A 10,040-nucleotide genomic window follows, 5' to 3' on the forward strand; every position below is an offset into this window, starting at 1 on the left:
AACAGAAAACAACAAATACTAGGAGAAATTAGTGGACTTTCAGGAAGTTTTATGAATAAAAATTTTAAAACAGATGAACCTTTTTTTTTTAGTTTTTTCACTTTTTTTATTGAGGTACAGTTGCAGACTTACACATTTTTGTGCTTGGGTTTCAATTATACAATGATCAAATACCCATCCCTCCACCGGTGCCCATTTCCCACCACCACGGATCCCAGTATCCCTCCCACCCCCCATCCCCCCATCCCACCCTGTCTCTGTGGCAGGGCATTCCCTTTTGTTCTCTCTCTCCTTTTGGGTGCTGTGGTTTGCAAAAGAGACACTGAGTGGCAATCTTGTTCGGTCTATAGTCTACTTTCAGCATGCTTCTCCCATCCTGGGAGGATCCTCCCAACACCCTTTATTTGGTGCTCCCTTCTCTATCTGAGCTGCCTTTTCCCCCAGCGTATGCGGCTGGCCTCCAAGCCATGGAGCAAAATTCCTGGTACTAATCTCTGCCATTCTTGGGTGTTAGTTTCCTATTTTGTTACTTTATGTTCCCCAGATGAATGCAATCTTTCTATGTCTATCCCTTTCTTTCTGAGTCATTTCGCTTAACATAATACTTTCCATGTAGTACCACTTGTACGTAAAGTTCGTACATAGTACTCCATTGTGTAAATGTACCAAAGTTCCTTTAACAAGTCATCTGCTCTTGGGCACTCCGGTTTTTTCCAGATTCTGGCGATTGTAAAGAGTGCTGCAATGAACAGACAATTGCAGATGTCACTTTGACTATACCTTTTTGCCTCTCCGGGGTATATTCCCAGGAGTGGTATTGCTGGATCAGATGGGAGCTCAATTCCTAATTTTTTGAGAATCATCCATACTGTAAAACAGATAAACTTTTAACAGATTGATCAAGTGAAAAAAAAACTGTGGTGCTGAGCTTTGGGACCATCTTTGTGAGAGATGTAACAGCGTCACCTCCATAGAAAGTCAGGTAGAGATTCCTTAACGCGCTGCAAAGCAGAATACCCTCTGATGGAGGAGCACCATAGCACAGCGGTAGGGCATTTGCCAAGCCAGGTTCAATTCCTCCGGCCCTCTCGGAGAGCCCGGCAAGCTACCGAGAGTATTCAGTACGCCAAACACAGTAACAAGAAGTCTCACAATGGAGACGTTACTGGGCCCGCTCCAGCAAATCGATGAACAACGGAAGGACAGTGTTTGTTTGTTTGTTTGTTTGTCTGCTACACCCAGCAGTACCCAGGGCTTGCTCCTGGCCTTGTGCTTAGGGATCACCCCTGTGGCACTTCAGGGAACCCTATGTAGTACCAGGGATCAAACCCAGGGGGGTTGTGTACAAGATAAAAGCCCTCACCGCTGTACCATCTCTCTGTCCCTTCCCACTAAGACTCGATCCTCAAAAGACGAAGGAAGCACTAATTTGAAGCATGATTCCTTGCCCCTGTTTGTAGTAGCAATGTTCTTCACAGTAGCCAAGGCGTGGAAACAATCTAAACGACCAAATGGCTAAACACTCAATGAAACGAGGATAAAAGATGGAATCCTGCTGTTTGTGACAATCTGAAGGGAATTTGGGATGCTGTTACACAACAGGACACTAGAAAAGATTTCTGGAGAGTGGTTTCTCTCAAATGGAAAATGAAAATAACCAAAGCACTGTAACACTGTCCTCCCTTTGTTCATTGATTTTCTCAAGCGGGCACCAGTAATGTCTCCATTGTGAGACTTGTTGTTACTGTTTTTTGGCATATCAAATACACCCTGGGGAGCTTGCCAGGCTTTGCCGTGAGGGCGAGATACTCTTGGTAGCTTGCCGGGCTCTCCGAGAGGGGCACGGGAAACGAACCCGGTTCGGGAACGTGCAAGGCAAAAGCCCTACCCGCTGTGCTATTGCTCCAGCCCAACCAAAGCAAATGAACTAACAAAACTCGACAAAGACAACCCCTCAGAGGGGTTACCAGAGGGAAAGAGGAGGGATTTGGGACAAAAGTGTGGCTAATTTAATAAGATGATGTCTCTGAAACTTTGGTGGAATGTAGTGACCTAACACTTGCACAGTTGTGAAAAAAATGGCATACCCTTCAATCTATATAATATTGCAAAGCAAGCAATAGTAAATCAATAATTTATTTTAAAATACAGCAGGAGTAGTGTCCTAGTATAGGGGTTCAATGCCTGGCCCCCTGACCCCCCCCCACCACCACCCCTGTACTGCCAGGAATAAACCCTGAGAACTGTCCAATGTGTTCCAGACTCCGCCTTCTCAAATACAAACAGTACTAAAAAAACAAAAAAACATTTTGCGAGGAGAGAAGAAAAGTTCATCCTAAGTCTTACCTCACACCATATACGTAAATTAAAATGGATCACAAACCTAAATGTAACATCTGAAACTACAATAATTCTAAAATTATTAGACAAGTATCTTTTGACTACCACCCCCAAGGATTAGACAAATATTTACTGGATTGCAAAATGTTTTACCATAAAGGAATATTGGTTAGGGCTGAAAAGATAGTAATAGTGGGTACAAAGCTTGCCTTGCACACAGCCAACCTGGTTCACTCTGGCATCTCATCTGGTCCCCTGGGCCTCACGGGAGTGATCCCAGAGCACAGAGCCAGGAGTCAGCCCTCAGCATCACCAATAAAAGAGAAATATTGATAAACTCTACTTTGCCAAGACTAAAAATGCCTGCTCTTTAGAAGATATCATGAAGAATCGGAAAAGTAAACCCAGGAAAAGAAAATGTTTATAATATATTTCATATATATAATTATGATCACATTCATTTCATCTGACACAGGACTTATGTCTCCTACCACTGAGTTTCAAAAAGCAAGAAGTCCCACAAAAATGGGCAAAGTATTTCAACAAACACCTCACCCATAAAAAAGATACACAGATTTTCCAAAAATCACACACATTAAAAAAGACAGTTGGCACTCTTCCTCGTCTTGGAAATTTGAATTAAACTCAGGATGAGTCATCACTACACTCTAATATGTGGAGGGAAGGAGGGAGGAAGAGAAGGAGAGGAGAGGGAAGGAGAGGAGTCAGAGTGAAAGTGGATTGTCCAAATCATTATTTGGCCGAATGAAGGGAGTCACGCATTGATTGGGTCAGGCAAAGACAAGTGCCTCATCATATCGTCCAGGTGAAATTCCCCGAGGGGTACAGCACAGCTCAGCAGCTTCGGGTGGGCAGGAGGGATACGGACTGTGTCAGAAGGCTGCAGTGGAGGCGTGGGGTGTGCGTGGCCGTTGCTGACATTGTGGCTGGGTTCGTCGTGCCAGCAGTCAAGCTCTGTCCCATAAGCCACATTCACGCTCGTGGGCCTGTAGCTGTGTCCGTCCGAGGGGTGGGACCTGAGCTCCAGCTCTAGCTCTTGGGCTGACTGCGTGTCCTCTCTGGGGGCCTTCTGCCCCTGGAGTGGTTGGAGAACTTGGGGTGACTTTCCCTGGGCCCCTGGAAGGCAGTGATCAGACACAGAGCTCCTCCTGCCACACTTAAAACTGGCGCCTAGATATGGTAGATTCACAACACGGGGGATGTAGATGGGACATATCTTGGGGTGCAGTGGGCACACGGGGCTTGGGGGTGCTCCGCTGTTTCCTGTACGTTAACATGTTCCAAGGAATATCTGGCTCCTACATTAGCTTTGTGCTAGAGAAAGTCCCGCCCCCCCAGCCCCAACAAGCTCTCCCAGGACGAGGTATTTCTCCACAGGGAGGTCACCCCCATTCTTGGGAGGGACCATGGTCCACAGATGGGCGGCTGGGCCCAGGGAGGGTGACATCCACCTGATTAGGCGGAAGTCTGTCCCCCATCTCAGAGGTTGAGTTAGAAGCCAGCCGAGTGATAGAATTGGTTGGGAGCAGGACCAGAGAGATAGGGCAGAGCATCAGGCACTCATCTTGCACGTGGCCCACCCAGGTTCGATCCCCAGCCCTGCATAGGGTCCCCCTGAGCACCACTGGGAGTGCTCCCTAAGTGTAGAGCCAGGAGTAAGCCCAGAGCACCTTCAGGTGCAACAAGATAAGAAAAGAAAAGAGAAAAGAAAAGAAAAGAGAAAAGAAAAGAAAAGAAAAGAAAAGAAAAGAAAAGAAAAAGGTTTGAGAGCCTGTTTCAGAGTTTCAAAGTGCCTGAGTTCCTTGGGGCCAGAATGATAACACAGCACTTGCCTTTCAGGAGTCTGTCCTGGGTTTCATCCCCAGAACCCCATAAGGTCTCCTGGGCACTGCATGTGTGATCTCTGAGTACCGAGCCCTGAGCACTGCCCAGTTTGGCACCCCCCCACCGAAAAAAAAATTATATGAGTTTCCGGAAAGCAACAATGGAAGGTTGGCAGGGGGTTGAGGGGCAGGGTGGGGGGGCTGAGTCTCAGACCACCTCACAATGCCCCTCGGAGCCGACTATCCACTCCCAGCTTCGGTCTCAAGACCCTCGCTTAGACCTCTTCCCCGCCTGCTCAGCTGCCCATGAGGAGAAGGATCTAGAAGGAGCTCTGGGCCCAGGGAAGCCCATGCACGTTAAGGGCTCAAGGGCCAGCTCTGCTCTCCTGCCTGCATCCTGGCTAGTTCTGAGATCTTCCCATGGGCCACCGTGCCCGGCCAGTCTGTGCCACCCTGTGCCATCCTCTCACACCTTCACAACATCCAGTCTCAGGAGGAAAGCGGCTGCTTCCTCTCCAGCCACACCGTCTCTGGCAGTGTAGACCGCCCTCTCTTACCTCCCGGCCCACCGCGTTGCTCCCAGTCAGGCTCTGTGAAATGGAAACTTCCTTCTGTCACCCAGAATCACTCAGGAGAGCAGAGAGCTGCCAGCGAGACAACCCCTTGTCTCCTTAGAACCTCACCGGGCGCTTGGTGCCTGGTTGTCAGGTGAATCGGTTTATTGTCCTTTCCGAATGCCCCCTGTGACAGACACCACAGAAGCTCTGCGGTGACAAGGTGAACACTGCGTGTGTCAGAGGCAGCTGAGCCCATCCGGAAGGTCCTTTCTCAGATGCATCAAATTCACCAGGACTGACCCCGGGCTCTGCCTCCCGGCCTCTCCCTCACTGCCGCTTCCTAGCGCTCTCATCCGCCCTGCTTGCCTTGCCATCTTTTGTCAAGAATTCTAAAAGCTTGAAGAAAAATGACTTGGGGTCCAAGAAGCAAGACTCCCGGTGTTGTTTATAAACTGTGCTGGGAAGGATTACAGGGTCTATCGCTGCAAATCTCAAGCACCATTTACCCTGCTTGAGGTAATTCTGGAACCACGTACCAGTGATGGAGCAGCTAATGACAGCAGCACTAGCTCCCTTTATCATCACCCGCCTGTTTCTTTCTCTCTTTTTCTTTTAAGGCCGCACAAAAATGTGTAAATTGCAGTTCATCTCCCCACAGAAGCAGTTAATATAATGCACGGTAATTATATTTGGGGTTGGCCGTAGAGAATACGCACTGGTTCTTCATTACCAAGCTTGTCCTAAACACTGCGTTAATGAGAGCCACCCATCAGAGCACTGAGGAGTTTTGCTGCCTTTAAATGTTCACTTTCCATGCAGAAAGTAGACTATAGACCAAACATGATTGTCACCCATTGCCTCTTTTGCAAACCACAACACCCAATAAGAGAGAGAGAACAAAAGGGAATGCCCTGCCACAGAGGCAGGGGGGGATGGGGGGACAGGGGGGTGGGAGGGGTACTGGGATCCGTGGTGGTGGGAAACGGGCACCGGTGGAGGGATGGGTGTTTGATCATTGTATAATTGAAACCCAAGCACAAAAATGTGTAAGTCTGCAACTGTACCTCATGATGTCTCACTATTAAAAATTTTTTTAATATAAAAAAAAATAAATGTTCGCTTTCCATCTCAGCCGCTAGATTCCCTGTAAAGGGACTGCCAGGGCCTTTTCAGAGGGACCAACGTGGAGTGGCTGTGCCTGCAGCAAATGTGTTTGCATTAAAAGCATATTTTTTTCCCTGGCTCTTTCTTCCCCAACTCATTTCCTCTGTTTTGGGAATTCACAACTCAGCTCCTCTGGGAGGAGAAGGAACCCCTCTCGCTCCAGGATGGTTCTTAAAAGGTGACATTATGGGGCTAGAGCAATAGCACAGCGGGTAGGGCATTTGCCTTGCACGCGGCCGACCCGAGTTCGATTCCCAGCATCCCATATGGTCCCCTGAGCACCCGCCAGGGGTAATTCCTGAGCACAGAGCCAGGAGTGACCCCTGTGCATCGCCGGGTGTGACCCAAAAAGCAAAAAAAAAAAAAAAGTGAAATTATAACTGCATCCCTTTAACAGAGTGTCCGTAAAAGGGGCTGTCCCTCGCTGCCAGTGAGCAGGAATGAGAGGGCTCTTCTCACTAACGCAAGGAAAGGGCATCAGGATATTTTTCCGTCGCCTTCATCTTCACCTTTCCCCCCTGCGGGCTTTGATCTTTATGGGGGTCTTCCAAAGTGGGGGTGAGTGGGATTTCTAGTCCCATCCATTGCGGATGGAGCCTCCAGTGCATTGGGGGCACTTTGTTGCCATAAAGAAAGATTTCCAGGGGGGTGCTCGTGTTACTTTTCCAAAACGGGGGTGCGTGGCCAGATTCATTTGGCTTCCTATGGTTTACAGAGCAGGCTGGGGTTTCTGTTCTCTGTTCTTTCCTGAAGAGAATGGGGGTGGCAACAGGGGGGCTGTGGGGAGCTTCCCTCCTATCTGGCAGCCTTTGCCAAGTAGCTTGTCGCCCTCTCGGGACCAAAGCACAGGCCCACAGGCCTGCTCGGTGGAGGGGAGCCCTGCTCTCGGACCCTGACTGCAGGAGGAGCGCAGGGAGGAATCCCAGGACATGACACCCTGCGCCAAGCTTGAGGGGGCCCTGAGCTGACTGGGTACCGGCTCACCTGGACTCCCCATCATTCCTCTGGATCTTGTACATGTGATTCCTTAATATCTAACTTACATTTCCACTTACATTATATTTCTAATCCTGCCCAGCTTCTGACGCGACTTTTATTTTATTTCATTTCATTTCATTTTTTGATTTTGGGGTCACACCCGGCGATTCTCAGGGCTTACTCCTGGTTCTGCACTCAGGAATTACTCCTGGTGGTGCTCAGGAGACCATCTAGGATGCAGGGATTGAACCCAGGTTGGTCGTGTGCAAGGCAAACACCCTCCCCGCTGTACTATTGCTCCAGCCCCATCGATTTTTTTTTAAGTAGTGAAACTCGGCTACATGCTTATCCTCTCCAGCATCTGTGGCCTGCCCTGCGCATGCCCGCACTGGGCCTGCCGGAATCACGTCTGGGTGCCAAGGCTCGCCCATGTAACCCACTGCCCTGTTGCCCGCAGCTGCCCCCACAGCCGTGGCCGGGAGCTCCACAGGGCCCCCAGTGGTTCCCTGAGGCTCTACCCCCACACCTGCCAGGAGAAAGTTTTCTTTCCAGTGGCACCAAGACTCGATCGGAGGCTCTGAGGGAACCACACAAGATGTGATTGGGGCTTCGAGAGGGAAATCGTGAGCACGGGAGGATGGGCTTGCTTTCTTCCATATGCTGGAAGGTCCAGCCTGCAGTCTTGCAGATATGACTCTTTCACGATTCATAAGTGCCGGGACATTTGCATATAAACACCAGCAGGTTAATGGTCCTCCATCCCGCTCAGGGGCAGGGCATCCAGGAATGGGCCATGGTTCAAAACCTGGGAATATATCCCAGAGAGGCAAAAAAGTATAGTTGAAGTGACATCTGCACTTGTCTGTTCATTGCAGCACTCTTTACAATAGGCAGAATCTGGAAAAAACCTGAGTGCCCAAGAACAGATGACTGGTTAAAGAAACTTTGGTACATCTACACAATGGAGTACTATGTAGCTCTTAGAAAAGATGAAGTCATGAAATTTACATACATGTGGTACTACATAGAAAGTATCATGTTAAGCGAAATGAGTCAGAAAGAGAGGGACAGACATAGAAAGATTGCATTCATCTGGGGAACATAAAGTAACAAAATAGGAGACTAACACCCAAGAACGGCCGAAATTAGTGCCAGGAATTTTACTCCATGGCTTGGAGGCCAGCCATACATGCCAGGGGAAAAGGGAGCTCAGATAGAGAAGGGAACACCAAATAAAGGTGTTGGAAGGATCCTCCCAGGACGGGAGAAGCATGCTGAAAGTAGACTATAGACCAAACATGATTGCCACTCAATGCCTCTTTTACAGACCACAACACCCAAAAGGAGAGAGAGAACAAAAGGGAATGCCCTGCCACAGAGGGAGCGTGGGATGTGGGTGATGGGGGTGGGAGGGATACTGGGATCCGTGGTGGTGGGAAATGGGCACCGGTGGAGGGATGGGTATTTGATCATTGTATAACTGAAACCCAAGCACAAAAATGTGTAAGTCTGCAACTGTACCTCATGATGTCTCACTATTAAAAAAATTTTTATATAAAAAATTTAAGTTTAAATTTTAAAAATTTAAGTTTAAAAAATTTAAACCTGTTCGGTGGGTGGGCTCTGCTGTCTAACACCATCTTTCTCCGTCTCCCTGCTCTGCATTCTCAGAACACAGGCATGTGTTCCATGCAGGGAGTGCCAAGCTCTGGGGGCACAGTCAGCCTAGCCCAGAGCCATTTCCCTGAGTCAGCTGAGGCTTTCCAAGCACACTCCCGCAAACTCCCAGCCCCGTGCTCGGGCCAGTCACGGCAGGGGCCAGTCCTGGCTGAGAGGCGACCAACCTCTCACTTGGAGAGTCAGAACAGGCAGGAGGGAGGCAGTAAGGGCCCCTGCAGCAACATGTGGCCAGCGACCCCCCTCAGAATTCTCCCTCTTGTCTCCCCAGGGGCCAGCCTGCTGGACGACCTCTCCAAGTACTTCACCTTCCATCACTCCCAGGGAGACACCATGTCGGTGCTGAACCCCAAGGAGATGAACGTGGCCGCAGCGCTCTGGGCCGTGGTGGCCTATGTGGTCGCCGATTTGGAGGAGATGCTACCCAGAGACCCCACCCATCGGCACAGGAAGGAGCTAGCAGGTCCCTGCTGGCCGGAGCTGCTGTGCCGTTCCCTGGTCCAGGACACCCACCTCACCTAGAGTCTCTCCAGATCCCTTCCCGAACCGCAGGGCTCTCGCAAGCATCATTGTCTGTCTTGATGCCTTTCACTCTCTCTGTGACCAGCATAGACCTGACCCCAATCTCAGTACAGGCATTGCCTTAGACTCTATGTAACGAAAATAGTGTTTGTTTCTGAACATTTAATACAGCGGCACCCGTGTCCGTGTTTGTGCTCTTGGTTAAAAGCATTTAGAACCGCACAACTGTAGTCGGACCCTTATTGTGTGGAGTCATTGGATGTCCTTCATTAAATATTTTTACACTCGATTTTTTTAATGAGATCATTTTTTCCTCGTGAGCAGGAAAAGAGATGTCATCTTTGAGGGAGAAGGAGAATAGTTCTGTATAAACCAATGTCCTTATTAATTATGAGCCCTAGGATTTATCATCACATAATTGGTAATGTTGGTTTACATTTATACCTTACATGCTTTTTGCTTTTTGGCTTGTTCACATTTTGCTTAAAACAAGATTGAGGCTTCAAGAGTCTATAATATGATAGGATCCCTATGAGCAAAAACACTGCACCCCTCCCACTCTTGAGATAAAGGTACACACACACACACACACACAAAAAAAAACTGTTCAGAGCATGATAAATCTAATAAATCACCACAAGGCACACCAAACTATGCAAGTAAGAAATGAACTTGTTGTCAAGAGTGAAAAGCAACTACAAGAACAAGAAACAGCAGGGACCCCGATGCTGGGTCTCTCAGAGAGTCACCCATGGTTCCCAAGAAAGACACTTCCTTCATGAACAGGAGACTCTCCACACAGAGATGGAAACCACAGAGTCCAAAGTACATGACAAAGTTCAGAGACTCAATGTAAATGTACCCTGGGGACCCAAAAACACACAGCAGAAATGCCGCCTATACTTCTATGTTCATTGTGGCACTATTCACAATTGCCAGAATCTGGAAACAACCCAAC

The 10,040-nt window shown here is 48.7% G+C and overlaps 1 protein-coding gene across 1 annotated transcript in view; it reads left to right on the forward strand.

Moving 5' to 3' along the window:
* CPQ (carboxypeptidase Q) overlaps positions 1–9,371 on the forward strand; it is a 294,821-nt gene extending 285,450 nt beyond the window's left edge. Inside the window, exon 8 of the mRNA XM_056124932.1 lies at positions 8,832–9,371. Coding sequence (XP_055980907.1) covers positions 8,832–9,082 — 251 coding nt within the window. The 3' untranslated portion in view covers positions 9,083–9,371. The remainder of the gene's footprint in view (positions 1–8,831) is intronic.
* Positions 9,372–10,040: the final 669 nt, after the last annotated feature.

This window comes from Sorex fumeus, unplaced genomic scaffold (assembly GCF_029834395.1).
Source record: "Sorex fumeus unplaced genomic scaffold, SorFum_2.1 ptg000053l, whole genome shotgun sequence".
Lineage (NCBI taxonomy): Eukaryota > Metazoa > Chordata > Mammalia > Eulipotyphla > Soricidae > Sorex > Sorex fumeus.